Genomic DNA, 19,670 nt, shown 5'->3' on the forward strand with positions numbered 1-19,670 from the left:
CTTTTGGCTGAGGAAGGGACCTGGGTCCTACCTGCCGGAATTTCCTCAAGCTCGTGGAGGGTTTCCCGGTTCAAACTGCGGCATGCTGAGCGAATGTGCCCGGTCTTCCCGCATCCGTGGCATTTGGCGTTTCTGAAATGGCATGTGGCTCTGGCGTGAGCCCCGCCGCAGCTGGCACACTTTGGTTTCGGCCCTGTGGCGGTGGGTCTTGAACCCGGACCGGCTGGTCTGGATGGCCTGCGGTTCTTCCCGTGGTCGGCGCTCATTTTGCTGAAGCGGGACATGATGTCGTCGACGCCGGTGTAGGTCTCTGGTTGCTCGTCGTCCGGCTCCCTGGCGTGGTGGACTGAACCGGCCGGGCTGCTTCTGTACACCGGAGAGCCCTCACGGTGGCTGTCTTCGTAGGCCATGATCTCTAACGTGAGTTGAGCGAGGTCCATCGTGGGCCTGGCTACCAGCTTCCGCTGGAGCTGCTCATTAGAGAGACCGACGATAACCTGGTCTCTGATACGGTCTTCCAGGTCGGGAAATTGGCACCTGCGGGCAGCGTGACGTACCCCCGCGATGAAGGCTGTGGTGGTTTCGCCCGGTTGCTGGCGGCGGCGGGCGAAATGGAGGCGCCAGTATAGCTCGGACCGACGGGGCATGAAGTGCTTGCTGAGGCGGTCAGTCAGCACGGCGTACGGGACGGTCGCGATGGGGTCAGGGCTGCAAAGCCCTACGGCGATGTCATAGACGGCGGGCCCGCTGAGACAGAGGAGGGCGGCAGCTTTGTGGCGGTCCTCTGTTATCTTATTGACAACGAGGTAGCCTTCAATTTGTCCCCAGTGCGACTCCCATCCTTCAGGATGGCAGACGTCGAATTCTCTGACGTGACCTAAGTTTGCCATGGTCTGGGTCCACAGTACTGTTCAAGCTGCTGAAAAGGGTTCCTTTGCCCTCCAAGTGGCTTCAGCAGTGACTTGTCAGCGGGAGGGATCGGAACTCCTTCGCGGTGTGACTCGGCTCAGTTGGCAGCTCTATAGTACCGGGATCCCACCTTCGTCGCCAGGTGAATTGTCTTTACAAAGACAGACGCGAGACCGTAGGCAAGGTTCAAAAGGTTTATTCGATTCAGCTCCCGGCAGCTGACTGTCAAAACACTCCGGGTTTATATAGGGAACTGTCAAACGATTCAACCAATCAGGTAACTGTATTTCCCCGCCGTTCGGAGGACGGCCAATCAACACTCGGTACTTTGACAGCTCGGCGGCTGTCAGGGAATTCCTCTCAGCTGAGCGCTTAGCTCAGTTCGGAGGACCGAGTTGTAGACTGCGGATTTGACAGTTCCGGGAACTGTCAAATCTGGCGCGTGCGCGTTGGCCCCCGGCCGCTTTTTGACAGCTGTCAACGGGAATGGCGGCCGGCCGGGCGGTGCGCATGCGTCGTTGCTTCGGGCGGCCAATTTGACAGCTGTCAACTGTCAAATGTCTGCCGGCCCGGCTTTTTCTCGCGGCTTGGAAACTCCTGGTTTCCAAATATGATTCACATTGCACATTCCTAGGGTCACATGGCTGCCGTTTCCTATGGTCTCTGCTATCTTCCACAAGCAAAATCAGTGGGAAAGCTGGCAGGCAGTTGTAAGTCAAAAATACAACTCCTTCCTGAAAGAAAATAAGTAAGAATCTAGAATAGCTTGCCTCTGAGGAAAGATTATACTTGAAGGGAAGGCAAGTAGGGGGAGATCAGATAGAGGGGTATAAAGTCATGTGGACTGAATTAAACGTGGACTGAAAATTACTTCTCTCTTGCAAAGTTAGAACTTGGAATCACTTGTTAAAAGAACATGCAGGAATATTGAAGATTGATAAAAGGAAATATTACACACAGAAAATATATTTACAGTAAATACCAGCCACTAGAGTGCAAATGTAGAAGACAGCTACAGTATTGTTTATCAATCAAAGGATATAATTGTACCATTGAACTGAACTCTGCACTGATCACTCAGTATTGTTACTGCTGGAATCAAGAGATAGTTTGAGATTCAAGGTGCTCGTGATGACCGATAAAGCCCTAAATGGCATGGGTCTGGGTTATTTACGGGAGTACCTTTTGCCGGCGTTACCTGCCCATCGTCCTGTGCGCTCCCATAGAGAGGGCCTCCTCAGGGTGCCGTCGGTCAGGGAATGTCGACTGGCAGCCCCCAGGGGGAGAGCATTCCCTGTGGGCGCGCCTGCCCTCTGGAATTAGCTTCTTGTTGAGCTCCAGATGGCTCCCGACCTTCGCTCTTTTCGCCCCGACCTGAAGACTTGGCTATTTGAACTTGCTGGCCTGGACTGAGGGACTGGGATTTTAGATCTTAAATTTTAAAAATTTTAAATTTTAGAATGTGTTTTATTGTTTAGGGCTATTGGTTTAATTTCATTTTAATTTTTGTACCGTATATTATGTGTTGTTCATAGTGCTTTAATTGCCCTGTACACCGCCCCGAGTGCCTTGGGAGAGGGGCGGTATAGAAATCCAAATAATAATAATAATATGCAAAACCCTCACCTTGAAGTAGTGTCTTATTGCAAAATGTTGCAATATTGCTTTGCACAAAGGGATCTGCTGGAGACGATAGCTGGCTTTCTCAGCTTCCCAATTCCTGAAATCCAGCCATGGCAGGGGATTACATAACTGTGTTAAATATGGGCCTGTCTTACCAAAAGTATACTACCATGATGAACCTCTGCATGAAACCTATAGTTAGGCATAGGGGTTCCAGTGTTTTCACTCTGGTTTATTAAAGATAATAATAATAATAATAATAATAATAATAATAATAATAATAATAATAATAATAATAATAATAATAATAATAATAATATCAGATGGTTGAAGAAGAAAAAATGGTGTTGGAAGAATATCTGAAGGACAATGATGAAGATGCACTGAAATTAGTATATCAGGAAGGCTTACTGACTACTGGAGAGACCAAACTGGCCTAGAAGAAAGGCCAAATGAAGAACAGAATAGAGGCATGGGAAGACAAAGCACTACATGGCCAGTACATTAAAAAATAATAGCTGGGAAAGCAGATAATAACAAGACCTGGCAATGGCTAAGAGCAAGAAAGTTGAAGAAAGAGACCGAGGGACTAATTCTGGCTGCACAAGACCAAGCCTTAAGGACAAATGCATACAAATTCAAAATTGAGAAGACAGCAACAGACAGTAAGTGCTGCCTATGCAAAGAAGCTGAAGAAACAGTGGACCACCTGGTAAGCTGCTGCAAGAAGATCGCACAGACTGACTACAAGCAGCGGCATGACAAAGTAGCAACAATGGTGCACTGGAAGATCTGCAAGAAATATCATTTGTAAGCAAGAACTGGTAGGATCATAAAATAGAGAAAGTCATAGAAAATGATAAAGTTAAACTGCTCTGGGACTTCAGTATTCAAACAGACAAGCACCTGCAACATAACATCCCGGACTTAACAATTCTCGATAAGAAAGACAAAAAAGTCTGGATAGTGGACGTGGCAGTGCCTGGAGACCGCAGAATAGACGAGAAAGAACTGGAGAAGATAACAAAATACAAAGACCTACAAATAGAAATAGAAAGACTGTGGCAAAGGCAAGCAAGGGTAGTACCAATAGTAATAGGCGCCTTGGGTGCAATCCCAAAACAACTGGAGACCACTTGAACACCATTGGCATTGACAAATTCGCCATTAGTCAATTGCAAAAGGCGGCCTTACTAGGAACTGCTTCCATCCTGTGACGATATCTGTAATACCATCCAACATCCACATCTGCCTATCCCAGGTCCTTGGTAAGGACTCGATAGGTAGACAAAAATGCCAAATCCAGTCTGATCATCTGGCTGACTATGCAATGATCAATATAATAATAATATTAGAAGGGACCTTGGAGGTCATCTAGTCCAACCCCCTGCTCAGGAAGGAAACCCTATACCATTTCAGACAAATGGTTGTCCAGTCTCTTCTTAAAAACTTCCAGTGTTGGAGAATTCACAAGTTCTGGAGGCAGGCTGTTCCACTGGTTAACCCCTGTGGTTTAGTGGATTAGAGAGACTCACATTCTGATTCTCCTTTAGTCATAGCAGGCAGCGAGGTGATTTTTTTTCTCTTAACTCCAGATTAGGAGCTTGGAAAAAAATATTTACAAAGCTATGCTGGACCATATCAGATACTAAGGCCCATAAGCTTTACCGAAGAACCATTATTTGGCAATCAATTAATATTATTTTTTTTTATCTATTTATTTTATATCAAGTCAAAACCCACAACTGTAACTGCAATTTATTCCAGAATGTTTGATGCAGGAAGCCACCACCAGACAGGTATAAAAGAGGCGTACCGTACTATTGATGTAAAAAGCATTGTCTCTATTCCCTGCTGTGATGCTAAATGTTAAAAGAGCATTCCTGCCACTGTCTGCATCCCTGGCAAGGATACGGGTCACAACACTGGAGATGGGAGCAATTTCAGTGATGGTGAGATTCATTGGTAGATTCAAGAGGACGGGGTCATTATCATTAACGTCCAAAACATTCAATCCCACCATGACCTAAAACACAAGGAAGAGACATGTAAGCAGAGCAGTTAAAATGACAATAAAATAATTGCAAATAACACTCACTCTGTGGCTAAGGCAAACTCCTTTCTCTATTTCTCCACATGGCATCATAAAGAGAAGAATTACAGGTAGCCCTCAACCTAGGTCTGGGCGCTTAGCTACCTTTAAAGTTCTTACACCCCCCATCCCAAGATGTACTTCTGACCCGGATTCGAAGTTCTGATGGCTACCCTCCCCAGTCACATGACTGCATTTTGGAAACTCAATAACTGGTCCTCATTTACAGCTGTTTGCAGCATCCCGTGGTCACATGGCTATGATTTATGATGATTTTTGCAGGAAACCAGTGTTTACTTCTGGTTTCTGGCCTAAAAGGCCAATTCTGAACAATGACAGTGGCATTTGCTTAAAGACTGCCACAACAAAGGTAATAAAAATCAAGCGTGATCATGTGATGACCTACTAATGACTTATAACCACAGTTCCAGGTTCAATTATGGTGATAGGTCAAGGACTACTGTGACCCCTTTTATGTTTTACCACCTACTGTACAGTTCATTATCTTTTCTCAGATGGACATTTTATAACAGGGGTCTTCAAACTTGGCCCTTTTATGACTTGTGGACTTCATTTCCCAGAATTCCTCAGCCAGCATGCCTGGCAGAGGAATTCTGGGAGTTGAAGTCCACAGGTCATAAAAGGGCCAAGTTTGAAGACCCCTGTTTCATAATTTGTTCCTAAGCCACTACGACTTACAGTAGAGCTGAGCGAAGGCACCCCTCTGTCCTTGGCCTCGATGGTGAGATTATAAAAAGCAATGTTCTCTCGATCAAGTTCAGCATCTTTTCTCACACGTAGCTCCCCTTCCACTGGTGAGATCACAAATTCTCCTGTAAGAGAGACACAGCTGTGTTATAGGAAGAAAAGCTCAAATAATAACAGTAACAATGCTACATTAATTAGATGGGCCTAGGGTCTGGAGATCCATTTGCTCCAACCATGTTGTGGCTGGACAGAAGAGCCTCATGTGATTCTACAGAGAGAGGTCTGGCACTCCAAGTACTCTACAAAGCTTCATGTTTCTTAGGGAAATGGGGAAACATTAATTGGGAACACACTTACCCAAAATGCTCCAATGTAGATATTTTATTTTTATTATTCAGTTGATAATAGAATATCCTACTACTTATTCTATTTCTATTCAACTTCTACGTTATCTGTAGAGATCAGAATATAAATTTACACACTGTTAACCAGCAAGCTCAAGATTCCAAATGGCAAGATAGATAGACCCTATAGATGCATTCAGTGGGATTTGTTTTCCGTTAACACTGTATATATCAGGGGTTTTCAAACTTGGCCCTTTTATGACTTGTGGACTTCAACTCCCAGAATTCCTCAGCTATGCATGCTGGCTGAGGAATTCTGGGAGTTGAAGTCCACAAGTCATAAAAGGGCCAAGTTTGGAGAGCCCTGTTCTAAATGATTGATACATTGATAGTTTGAAATAAAAAAATACAAATGCAGATACTAAAATATTGGATAAGGTTTAAAATCTGAACTAGTTATTTACCTAATTGCTAGATGAAAAATATGCAAGACAGTTAAATACTGAGCTATTAAAAAAGGTAAAAGTTTCCCTGTGTAATTGTTTCTGACTCTAGGGGGCAGTGCTCACCTCCATTTCTTGCCTAAGGGAGCCAGTGTTCTCTGAAGACATTTTCTGTGGTCAAATAGTCAGCATGGCTGTACACTAAAGATGCACAGAAGTGGTACCTATTTATCTACTCGCATTTGCATGTGAGGTAGGCCACATGCTGGAGCAGGAACAGGAGCTCATCTCATTGCACGGAACTCAAATCTTGAACCTGGGTTGTCAGTAGGGGGTGCTGAACCATTGTGCCCCCTACTGAGCGACTAGCCCACCGAAATTCTACAATAGCAAGGTTTTCAAATCATCATTTGCTCAAATTTATGCAGGGGCAGCCATAGAATCTATAATCTAGAAATGAAAGGTTTCAACTTCAGATTGTTTTTTTAAATTTTTGAATAATTAAATTTTATCCCCACTGCACTATTCAATCTAATAAGCATTACAAATCCTTCCAGTTTTCGGCTAATAAAAATGGTATTTGCTGCATACAGAAGTACATGCCCTTTTATGCTCCCAGCAAACACATTCCTAAAGCCACCAGCAAGATTAATTATTCATTGCTCCATACATTCGACAACTAAGGAGACATCTTAGCCTTTGATGTTGCTCAAGATCGCACCATTTATTAAGCACTGAACTGATTCCTGCGACGTGGGATTCAGCAACCAACCTTCAGTTCCACTTTCATGCAAAACATCCCATAATTCAAACATATTCATTTTTATCTTATCCTTTCTCTAAATTTACAATCGTGTGATAATTTTTTTCCCCTGACATGGATTTTCTCAATAGCCGGGTGAAGAGCAATCATCTTGTTTGACAATCTCCTGCCGGATGTAGAACTGGACTGTCCTAGCAACTTTGTGCACTGGTGCTTCATGTCTTCCTTTTAATCAGAAACTTGCCGAACAGTGTACACTTCCTCTTCTTGCCTTTCCCTTTGTGTAGGAAACAATAATGACAGGCTTTCCATCATCAGGCACTAATGCACTCTTCACACACAAGTTTGCACAACTTTCACAGCCACACCTACATTTTAACATTTCTCCAGTTGCATCATCTACCTCTGCAACCTTACAATTTTTCAGAGTTCTCATATCATTTAGGACTTCTTTTCATAATTTTTCTTGGGCATTGACATTTATGGCTTTTGCTTAAAATTCTCTTGAGATTCTTATGAATCTCAAAAATCCCAGCTTTCCTTTATTTAGTTTTATCTCAAACTATTTCATTTTGATTTTAGTTAAAAAAAGCTTCTAGTACAGCGTATACAGGTATGCAAATTTAGATGATATATATATTCATCTCCCTCTTTTGAAAAGTCCATGATCAGTACTCTGTGTTTTATTATTATTATATTATTTAATACAAAGATTTATTTTCAGGAAAGATATAGTGTTATCTATGATTGAAGAGACAATTACTGGGCTTGTGCAATTATTACTGCATATGACACATTATTTCATCATTTTTTTTCAATTCCACTTACTTTGCTGAAGGCATTTTGCTTAGTTCCAAAACATTTTTAATTGCCAACCAAACTTTCTGTATAAATATTCCTTCCCTCTCTGACTGTACTCTTATCACTATATTTTTATTTCTACTGTTTACACCTTCTTTCGTTTTGTTGTTTTTGTTTCTTTTGTTTTGCAGCAAAGAATCTCTGCGTATTTTTTTTCTCAGCCACAGTTTCTTTCACTTCATCTTTTTCTATGAATTATATATAATTATGTTCCAAGTAAATTGTTCCTTATGATCACATACTATTTCTGCTGGGTGATTAACCTATATTCCAATTTGGTCCTACTTCTTAATTTTGGGGTTTGTATCCAAGGCCTAAGTCCACAAAGAAACACCGATGTTGATTGGAAATTGAACAAGTTATTTTCACACGTCCAAAGAAGACAAAAAAAAAATCATCCTTATTGTATCTCAGACAACTACATCACATGTTTTGTGTCCTCCCTACAGTAACTACCAGGGCCATAAATTTAATTTGCTCCAATTAGCTCTAACTACAAAACTTCCTCTTTCCTCTAGGAGTTTGCTCAATAATCTAGATATGTTGCAAGTCCTTTGTTTTGAAGTTTTTCTGGCACGGAGCATAAGTTGAACTTTAAAAGGAGTTCCTATTTATTTAAATTTCCTTCATGTTCAGGATAGGGTAGAGAGGCACAGGAATATTTTAAAAAATAGACAGATCGATAGACAGAGATACATATTACAGAAATATTGTGACACCATTTAAGCACTGAAAAAATTTGCACTGATCAACTTCTTATAAAAAACCTGGTCCTTCCTGAGATCTTAAAAAAAAGGACTGTTGCTTTAACTTCAGTAGAAGGTACTTTTCTTTGATCAGAAAGACACTTTAATTCTTTCAAAGGCAAGCTTGATATTCCTTCCAAAACACTTGGTGAGCTTGCAAAAGCACCTTCTAATATGGCAAGCACAAAAAGTTTGCAATGCTTCCTCTCATCACGGGTGTTTCTTACAACAGGATTTCCTGATGTACACACTCCTATTTCTCAGAAGAGGCCCTGTTAATATAGTTTTGAATGGCTCTCTTCACTATCCTGACACGATTTTTTTCCTCTTTCCTTCCTCTAATGAAAAGATTGTTCAATTTCTAAGCAGTCTGTCTCTTGCATTTCTAGCACTGATTTCAGGGTGTTTAAATCAGAATGAGGAAAGTTAGCATAATGATATAACAAAATCTATTAGAAGAGCATTCGTGCACACACATACCCATATTGCATACATGCACACTTACATAGAGTGGTGATTAAAAGTTTGCAAACCTTCTCGAATTTCTGCATACATTTGACCTAAAACATGATTTATTCTCCACACAGGCTAAAACTAGTTAAAGCGAATCCAGTTAAAGAAATGAGTCAAAAAGGTTAAACTGGTTCATTTATTTATCGAGGGAAATGATCCAAAACTATATATTTGGGTGTGGCAAAATATCTGGCCCTCTAAGGTTATTAGTTTATTTGAAAGAGAAATTAGAGCCAGCTGTTTCAGTCAATCGGCTGATAGTCAGAATGTAAATGTACCTTATTTAAAGAACAGAATTCTGGGTATTCACTATCAAAGTCATAGCTTTACCACAGAGATATATGGAAGTATGTTGTGGCCTGAACAAAGTAGATTTTTGTAGACTCCAAAAAAACAAAACAGTTATTGATGCTTACCAGGGTAGAAACTCTATTTCCAAAGAGTTTGGATTTTACCAATCCACTGTCAGGCAGCTAGTATGCAAATGAAGAGAATTTATTTTTATCCTGCCCAGGAGTGGTCGATCAATTAAGAACACACCAAGACCTCCTACTCCACGAGGTCTCGAAGAACATCAAGGTAATGTCTGAAGAAGTAAAGGCCTCTATTGCATTGATGAATGTCATGAGACCACCTTCATTAGAACACTGAACAACAATAGTGTGAAAGATAGGGTTGAAAGAAGAAAGTCACTGCCCTTCAAAAAGAACACTGCTGTCCCTCTACAATTTGTAGAAGTCGACATGGATAAGCTAGAAGGCTGTTGGAAGAATGTTTTGTGAAGGGATAAGACCAATACAGAAGTTTTTGACTTGGATGAACAGTGTTAAATTTGGTCAAAGATAAACATTGCATTCCAAGAACCTTATCCTATCAGTGAAACATGGTGCTGGCAGTTTCATGGTTGAGGTTACTTCATTACCTCTGGACCGGGATAACTTGGCATTATTGATGGGCCTATGAACCATGCCAGCAAATTCTACAAGAAAATGTCAAAGTATTTTGACATTTCAGTGGCCAAGTCAAAATCCTAAAACTTTATCCTAGAGAAATGTTGTAGAAGGATCTGAAGCTGGCAGTTCTTCTGAGGGAGGCCACCAATATCCCTCAGCTGAAGGGGTTTTATAAGGAAGGATGAGCTAAAATTTGTTCAAGCTATTGTGTAGGACTGATAAATATCTATGGGGAAACTTTAGATTCAGTTTTGGCTTCCCATTGGGAATACACCCGTTACTGAAAGCAAAGATTCATACACTTTTACAACACCTAAATATGTAGCTCTGGAAAAAATTTTCTCAAGAAATAAATGAATAATAAATTAATAATGTTTTGGCTCATTTGTATAATTGGATTATCTTGATCTAGGTTTAGGATTATGTTTTAAATCATATTTATATCAAAACACTGAAAAGTCAAAAAGGTCTACAAAGTTTTAGGCAATATATATATATATATTCAAAACTGTTAAAATGCTTTGAAACACAGAAAGATATTTCTTGCCCATTTCTGATGCAGAATCTGCCTGAAAGGAAATGGGAAAACCTTAGCAGTTTTGTGATTTACAATACTAGTTCTTCTAAAATAAATGAATTATAGTAATTGACATTACATTGAGTAAGCAATCGTCAAAGAAAAGCTCAGGCAACATCAGATATTCATAACAATGTTTTTCGTTGATGCTGAAAGCGGTTTTCCATTTATACTAGACTGGGAACTTCAGGAATAAGAGAGAAAGATGATTTGCAAAAACGTTTGGCTTCAGCTTTAGGAATAACAGCAACTGAATGGCTCCTCTTTAATTATATTCTTGAAGAAGAAATTCCATTTTCACCAAACGTGATCCTGAAAGCCCAAAATCTTCTTACAATTAACGGGGGAAATTGGGAGATCTGCTTTGCAGATCCCTTGTACTGTCCAAATCTGCCCAAATCATCATTAGTTAAAATAGAATGTGAAAACGTATTTTTTTTTAATCCCATTTATATCCCGCCCTTCTCCGAAGGCTCAGGGCGGCTTACAATTTAAAGCACAAATCAATGTGCTTAGCAATAGCCTTCATTCTAGGTATATGCCTGCTTATTAGGGCTTTCGCCCCCCCCCCCATGCGGCATTATTACAAAGTCAGCTTACTGTCCCCAACAATCTGGGTCCTCATTTTACCTACCTCGGAAGGATGGAAGGCTGAGTCAACCTTGAGCCTGGTGGGACTCGAACCTGCACTAATTGCAGGCAGCTGGTGTTTAGGATTCATAGATTCCTAAAATTGAAGAACTAAAAAAAAACCCTAATTCAATATTATTAGTTTTCATTTCAAATTTGGAATGGCACAATTATCCTTTTCTACGTATATAGAAACTTGCTTTTTAATAAGCATTGCTTAGAAAAGTAAAGAAACAAGGCAGGCATAAAATGTCAGCTCCTTGGCTTGTATTATTAACTGTAGGATGACCATTCTTTTCAATAATGCATTTCTGGATGAAGTAAAAATGGTAAACAACAGAGTTTTGGTTCTACTTCTTTTTCATTTCCATCACTTACCAAGAGGATCTCCAGCAATGATGCTGTATTCAACTTGCCCGCTGGGTCCTGAGTCCCCATCATGAGCTAGAAAAGTCCACACCCTGGGACCTGGTTGTCCTTCTGTGATATCAAAGGGCCCTTCATAAGAACGAGGGAACGTTGGTTGATTGTCATTGATATCATTCAAATTTATCAACACCTGAGATTAACACAGAAAGGCACAGAGGTGTTCTAAAATGTTTCAACAACAAGTGGAAATGTTGACTTGGGACGTCAACTTTATGAAAACAATAAAGGCGATTACTACTGCGGTGATCTTCTTTTACACAGCTGCCAGAAAATATACTTACTTTATATGAACAATGCTTTAGATGTTGCTTTTGTTTGCAACAATAATCCTAAAGCAGGGGTCTTTCAAACAGCTCATTGCACTAATCAGAACAAAAGTCATATCTTCTAACTCAGGGGGGTCTTCAAACTTGGCTCTTTTATGACTTGTGGACTTCAACTCCCAGAATTCCTCAGCCAGGCACGCTGGCCGAGGAATTCTGGGAGTTGAGGTCCACAAGTCATAAAAGGGCCATGTTTGAAGACCCCTGTCCTAAAGTGTCCGAATATTTTTCATAGAGAAATAGATAATAAAGGAGCCTGAAGCAACAACCTTAATCCTTTTTGAATGGGCAGGCTTTGGGGTAGACCACGACAGATAACTGAGATCTAAATTTCAACTTTCTACAATAACCAGCAAATTGTGTTTCTTGATACATTAAAATGATGTGAGGGTTTGCCAGAACAAGCTCTGATCTTAGTTGCTGTCTTTTCAAAGGTGATGTTAGCTACTGTATTCTGAATGTTATCTAGCATTTATTATACCACTATGCTGCAATCCAATTAAATCAGGAAGCAATCATAGTGAACACGGACTTAATGTGTTTGTCGAATCATCTTTGGATTCTATGTTCAAAAGCAAGGATTAGGCTAAAAAATATCTATCCGCCATTCTCCTGTAACCAAATTCCAACATACTGATTGTTAGAAATATTACAGTTCCACGTGAGATGTTGCAACGGATTAGAAGTAGTTGAAATTAACTGACTAGAATTAGTTGAAATTGAACAACTTTGTTGTGATTCAGGGTCAGCCTGTGGGTTCGGCAGTTGGGTCGGACGACTCAGAGGAGGAGGGGGGTGTTGAAGACCTTGCTGAGGGGGTTGAAGATCTTGCTGATGAGAGCCCTCAGCCAGGCCCCTCCCACTTGGTCACCACGGAGACCCAGCTGTGTGAGCCTGACAGCGTGGATGAAGATGACCCACAGCTGGCCCTGTTCAAGGACACCCGACGCAGGAGGCAGTCAATTAGGAGTAAACAGAGGAAGGCAATGGGGCTCCTCGGAAGGAGGCAGAGAGAAGCCACGCCTTGAACTCTATATAAGGGGAATGTGTGGGAGGGCTGGTTTGCTGAAAGCAACCGCTTGGATTGTTCCTGTTTCTTTAAGCTCCTGTTTCTTGGTTTGTCTTGTTCCGTTTGTTTTTGTAGTAATAAATTTGGCAGGCGTAATTCCAGCCTCTTGCCTTCTTGTAAAAGGGGTTGTCCCTGCCTTTTCTGCAGGGCCGGTAGCAGGCTGGTACAGAACAAACTTGCAGACACCGTTGTTGAAAAAGGCCTGAGCTTTGATCAACTGTTAAGTTGTGAAGAGGGTTGCCCTGCTGAATTTTAACTCCTATGTAATACTTCTCTCTTTTGCCTTGCCTTTCCCATGGGGCCCCCTCTTTCTCTTGCTTCATGACCCATTTTTCTTTTCTTCTCCTCCTGTTCTGCTTAACCCCATCTCTTTCTTATTTCTGTTTTTGCGCTTGTGTCAGTTCTGTTCTTTCTCTTGGAAATGAGAAGGGGAACGTTTGGGAGTGATTTTACGTATACCTGGCCCTGTAATTTCCCCCATGTTAAACAATGGAGAAACTAGGTATTGCACAGGATTCTTGCCAACTTTGAAAGTGAGGATTTCCTTCCCTTTGGCTAAACGTGGTACCTATCTGGCAGAAATAATTTTAAAATCTTACTTATTGATTTAGAAATTAACCCCTAGAGCAGGGCTTTTCAACCTTTTCACCCATTGTACCACTTTTAGGATATGACAACCTCCGAGTACCACCACTCGCCTAGCAAGGTGTCAAAAACTTGATGACCCCCCCCACGAAAAAAAGTAAAAAAGTGATAAAGTACAGGTAGTCCTCGACTTACAACAGTTTACTTAGTGACTGTTCGAAGTTACAATGGCACTGAAAAGCCACAGCTGAGCAAGACACCTGCCTGCCCGCCCGGCGGTGCTCTTCCTCCTGTCTGAGGTTTTCATTGTTCTGAGCATTTCTGTTGAGGATTGGCAGCGGGGGTGGGGTGGGGTGGATGTTTGGTTTTTATTCCCCCCCGTCTGCTGGGTGGTTGCAGCAGGTTTTGGTCATTTCACATGATCCTGGGACACTGTGACTGTCATAAATATGAATCAGTTGTCAAGCATCTGAATGTAAATCACAAGACCCTGGAGATGCTGCAACATTCCAGCTGATTGGTGCTTTTTCAGGGCTCAGCAGAAGCGCCGAGATCAGTGCCAAGCTCCAGCTGGAGCCTGGTGCTGATCTTGGTGCTTCCGCTGAGCCCTGAGAGCCCTGCAGCTCCAGCCATCTCTCGTTCAGGCTTGTGCGGTGCTGCCACCGGTTCAGCTTATTCCCCTCCCCCGCTACCACTTTACTAGGATGGTCGCGTACCACCTGCTAGGTGCCAATGTACCACAGGTGGTACTCGTATCACTGGTTGAAAAGCCCTGAGCTAGAGCATGGAAGAATTCCCTTGGTGACAAGTTTTAATGTACTCTACTAAAAGTTGGAGAAATGTAAAAATCCATGTTTTCAGAAGAATCTTTACAATGATCTTTTAATTAGGCAAATTTTGTCCCAACTCTGAATTCCTCCTCTTAAGAATTTTTTCCAAGATAAGCACATATACATACAGATTATTACCAATATTCCTCCATAACAGTAGAGGAGAAAATAAATCTCACAGGGTTATAGGTACCTGCAATAATTGAACTAGACAGGAAGAAAACTAAAGCTCTGACTCTATCTTCATGAGTGCTACTTATTAAATTTGTCACGGGTAGTAGGGGGCCCTATTCAATTACTCCTTGTGACAACTGAATGTAGTGGTTCCCACTTGTTTACTTTTGATTATGTCTTATTTTCCAACAGTTGTGGCTACTGTATTTTGGTGAAACACAAATACATTTTTATGAAGAGTCACTGGATATGAATGTACACAAATTTGGAATTGTACGAGTGCAGCAGCTGTAACATATCAACTGGGCCATTACGGGCAAAAAAATGTAGCCAAATTCCACTTTCATCAATCCTACAAGAAGGATTAATAAAGAGATGCTAAAAAGGAAAGGAAAGAAAGGCAAATTGAACTGCACACAGTTCAATGATTTTTCCATCTTTCAAATTAAATTTCTCCTGGGGACAGATGAAGGTGCTCTGGAAACTGTTCATGGAATTTACTCCCGTTCTGTAAACCACTGAAATAATAGTTGCTCTGAGTCACTTTTTTATACAGTAGTATAGAAAGATTATATTTACTGGGAGATCAAGAGCTTCTTGTTCACAGTATAGGCAAGCGTTAATTCTTTCTTATTCTGTGATCCTAGCTTTTTTTTAAAAAATGGAACTACATTCCTGTAACAATTTGCTGTTGGTAGTAAAAATAATAGTTAGCGGTAATTATTAGCTGGTTGTTTTTAAGGGAATGTGTTTGTTTGCCATACCTACAAATTTCGTTTCTTTCTCAGAAGAGAAACATACCATTGTAGTAGATGTGAGACGACGTGATGGAATCGGACACTGGTCTGTGGCTGTGATTATTAGTGTATACCGCCCATGGCTGATTTCATAATCCAATTCCTTCATGGTACGTATTTGTCCCTAAAATGACAGACCAAAATTTAAAAAGTTTTAATTTTTAGCAGTGAAGACTGATGGACCATGAAATTTGGTTGTGATGTTCTGTGTGGTGGTGCTAAGTGAAAAAAAACAACAATGTGGTGATGCACTCACTGTAGTGCTGTTAATGTGAAAGGTGTTCATGATGTTCCCCTCCGTGATGGCGTATGTAATGGTCCCATTTAAGCCTTCATCCCGATCCATAGCACTAATGGTGATAAGAACAGCATTCCAAGTGCCTGGACCTTCATCCAAAGTGACTTCATACTTCTGCTGCTGGAATACTGGAGGATTATCATTCTCATCCAGGATGGTTACGTAGACTGTTGTTGTAGCCTATAGATAAATAGCAAGACATTTAGAATCATGCAAAGGAGAAAAAAAAGGAAGATTATATGGGAACCATACAAATATTCATATTGTTCAAATACCTTTCAGTTGGTAATCTCTTGGAATGTCTCTCTTTAATGTTCCACCAAAAGATATATAAAGTTGATTTTAAAAAAAAACCCCAAACCTCACAGTCCAATTTAATGCATATTTACTATAATCAAGCATTACTGAATTTCATCAAATTTGTTTTGGGCATTTCTACCATTTTTAGAATAACAGCTAGTGGGAGAACGTAAGCTTATTTGGAATGTGCTTTTTTTCAATATCAGAAGGTACACAACTGTTTTTTATTGTGTTTTTACTTATACGTCTTCAACTCACCCTTCTATTACTAAAAAGCCCCTCTAAATGAACCTTAATTAATTAAGCAATTAAGTGTTAAGTCAAAACTTTTATTTAAAATTATCACTAAACGTCTAAGATAACTTTAAAAGAACTCTAAAACACGGGGAAAATACCAAATCTTACTACAAAGAACCAATTTAACCAAGATGAACAGGTGCAAGAATGTATTTCCTTGCTTAGCAAATTCCTAACATCTGGTGAGAGATACCTCTGCTGATAAGCAGGTACATATGGGGAGAAGGTGCTATGTTCGATATCCAAGGTTTAAGCTTTACAGGGTGTAACATGTTCATGTTCTGCTGTCCAATTTTGCATTTTGCTCCCGCCAAAAATTCTAGGCCAGTCTCCTAGGTAGCACAGTAAAAGCATGCTACAATAGTTGAGATGGACTGTGCTGGACAGCTTCTCCTAATCCAGGAATAGCTAAAGCTGCATAAACAATTTGATGCATGTTCACAATATGAAAAGCAAGCAAGAATACTGTATTTCCTCAGGGGAACAGTAGCAGGTGAGAAAATTAGAAGTGAAGAAACGTTACATAATGTGGAGCAAATTAAAGCAGGTACTTTGACTTTATCATTACAGGACATCATATCAGTCTGATGAGGTCAACTCTTCTTAGGGTTGTCTATTCTTACATGGGGGAGGGGGCCTCCCTATCTGTAACAAAGATTCAACGTATCAGGGTTGGCTTGCAATCTGTCCATAGTGTTTGTTTGTGTGTATGTATACATAAGTGCAAAGAACAATAACAGTACATCTTAACATTTACTGTATAATATCAAATGATTTCCTCAATTTAACTGTTTCTTGCAGCATCTCCTAGACCTAGAGTTTAGCGCCTGAAATCCTAGGTCATAATTCAATATACAGCAACTTTGCAGGAACCTGTAAGTTAAAAGTGCTACCCAGAAAGCAATTCTGCCAACCTAGCAATTCGAAAGCACGTAAAAATGCAAGTAGAAAAATAGGGACCACTACGGTGGGAAGGTAACAGCATTCCGTGCACCTTTGGCATCTAGTCATGCCGGCCACATGACCACGGAGACGTCCTCGGAGACGTCCTCGGACAAGCGCTGGCTCTTCGGCTTTGTAACGGATATGAGCACCGACCCCTAGAGTCGGAAACGACTAGCACGCATGTGCGGGGGAACCTTTACCTTTACCTTTAGAAAGCAAAATGCATTGTTGCTAAGTGCAACTTGCAAACTTCTCTGCTTTATTCTATATGTTAACATAAAACCTTATTTCCCTACTACTCCTCTGTTAGACTTTGTTTTCCTGATTCAAAGTTGCACCATCTTAAGCCATCTTATTTTTTTAATATTGCTTGATTGTCTCAAAGGTGGCCATTTCATCATGTTTAACGACCAAAAATCTTATTATTAGTTCACCTATTGTGACAAAGATGACCATCACCAGCTTTCATGCGTGCTTGATAAGTAACTTAAAGAAAAAAATAGATGTTGGAGAGATCAGATTCAATAAAGCCTACTTTTTTATAGTCTTTTCTAACTAATATTTTGCAGAGATCAAGGGTAACACAGAATGGTCTAAGACAGGTGTGTCAAACTGCCGGCCTGCGGGCCAGATGCTTCATGGAGAAACTGCACCCACCCCATTGCCGGCAATGGCAGAAAAGTCAGATAGGTAGCAACAAGTCACGTGACGTTGCGAGTTTGACACCCCTGATCTAAGACAACTCTGCACGGCCCACCCACTGTGGCCAACTTGCGGCAGGACAAGAGTTACACTAATTTCAAAGAAACAGTGGAATAGAACCATTAAAGAAAGGATGCCAAAGGAGGGACAAAATGAAATGTGAGTGACAAAATTTAAAATATTTTTAAAATTATTTTAAATATTTGAATTGAATTGCTGAATTGTCCCACAGCGAGTTGGCAACAGTGAGTTAGCTACAGAGAGTTTTTCCACTGCGAGTTGGCTGTGGCGAGTTGGCCACACCAAGTTGTCCCATTCCAATCACAGAAGTCAACTGTGAGTGTATATTTGAAACTCTACTGCTTTTTATATTAAAATGAGGCAGAACTGTGAGTTGTAGCTGTTATTTTGACTTTTTTTGACTCTCCTTGCAGGCATTGAGCGAGATGAAGGGTTCAAACAGCAACAAGTTTATTGAGAGTCAGAACATAACTGAAGCAAACTAATAGCTGCTGTGCAGCTATTTATACTCTTGGCCTCTAGGTCAGGGCTTTTCAACCAGTGGTACAGGTACCACGTGTGGTACATTGGCACCTAGCAGGTGGTACGCGACCATCCTAGAAAAGTGGTAGCGGGGGAGGGGAATGAGCTGAACCAGTGGTAGCACCGCACAAGCCTGAGCGAGAGATGGCTGGAGCTGCAGGGCTGTCAGGGATCAGTGGAAGCACCAGGATCAGCACCAGGCTTGAACTGGAGCTCGGCGCTGATCCTGGCGCTTCTGAGCCCAGAAGAAGCACCGATCAGCTGGAATGTTGCAGCATCTCCAGGGTCTTGTGATTTACATTCAGATGCTTGGCAACTGATTCATATTTATGACGGTCACAGTGTCCCAGGGTTATGTGAAATGACCAAAACCTACTGCAACCACCCAGCAGAGGGGAAAAAAATTAAAACTAAATACCCCCCACCCCACCCCCGCTGCCAATCCTCAACAGAAATGCTCACACCAATGAAAACTGCGGACAGGAGGAAGAGCACCACCGGGGGGGGGGCAGGCAGGTGTCTTGCTGGGCTGTGGCTTGGGGGGCACTTTTTTCAGTGCCATTGTAACTTCAGTCACTAAGCGAACTGTTGTAAGTCAAGGACTACCTGTACTTCATCACTTTGTTCCTTTTTTTTTTGGTCATCAAGTTTTTGACACCTTGCTAGCCAACTGGTGGTACTCGGATGTTGCCATATCCTAAAAGTGATACAATGGGTGAAAAAGTTGAAAAGCCCTGCTCTAAGTGGCGACCAATAGATTTAAAGCAGCAGTTTCCCACCCAAAGCCTACTTAACTGGCTGGAGATAGCAAGTCTAGCTCAGCTCAGCAACCATTACAAAGCATGCAAAAGTAGGTCAGTCATTAAGCAACAGTTAAACCCAAAGCAAGTGATTAACATATAAGGCCAATACATTACACCCAGTATGGTTTATATTTATGTTACTATAACATACTTTGTACAGGTAACCCTTGGCTTACAACTATTTATGGAAAAAGTGATTTATGACCAGTTTACACACTTATGATCTCATGATCACATGATCACAATTCGGACACTTGGCAATTGGCATGTACTGTATTTTCCGGTGTATAAGACAACTGGGCATATAAGACGACCCCCTACATTTCCTGTTAAATTATAGGGTTTGGGCTATACTCGCCGTATAAGACTACCCCTCTTCCAACGCACAACAAATAAAAATTAAAAAACATCAG

General features: G+C 41.2%; 1 protein-coding gene across 1 annotated transcript in view; it reads right to left on the bottom strand.

Moving 5' to 3' along the window:
- The window catches only part of CDH23 (cadherin related 23), a 375,051-nt gene that overhangs the window by 56,116 nt on the left and 299,265 nt on the right, over positions 1-19,670 (bottom strand). Inside the window, exons 30-34 of the mRNA XM_083364767.1 lie at positions 15,626-15,847; positions 15,374-15,493; positions 11,541-11,721; positions 5,324-5,457; positions 4,349-4,558 (exon numbers count right to left, since the gene is read on the bottom strand). Coding sequence (XP_083220893.1) covers positions 4,349-4,558; positions 5,324-5,457; positions 11,541-11,721; positions 15,374-15,493; positions 15,626-15,847 — 867 coding nt within the window. The remainder of the gene's footprint in view (positions 1-4,348; positions 4,559-5,323; positions 5,458-11,540; positions 11,722-15,373; positions 15,494-15,625; positions 15,848-19,670) is intronic.

Source organism: Vipera ursinii (assembly GCF_947247035.1).
Source record: "Vipera ursinii genome assembly, chromosome: 5".
Taxonomy (NCBI): Eukaryota; Metazoa; Chordata; class Lepidosauria; order Squamata; family Viperidae; genus Vipera; species Vipera ursinii.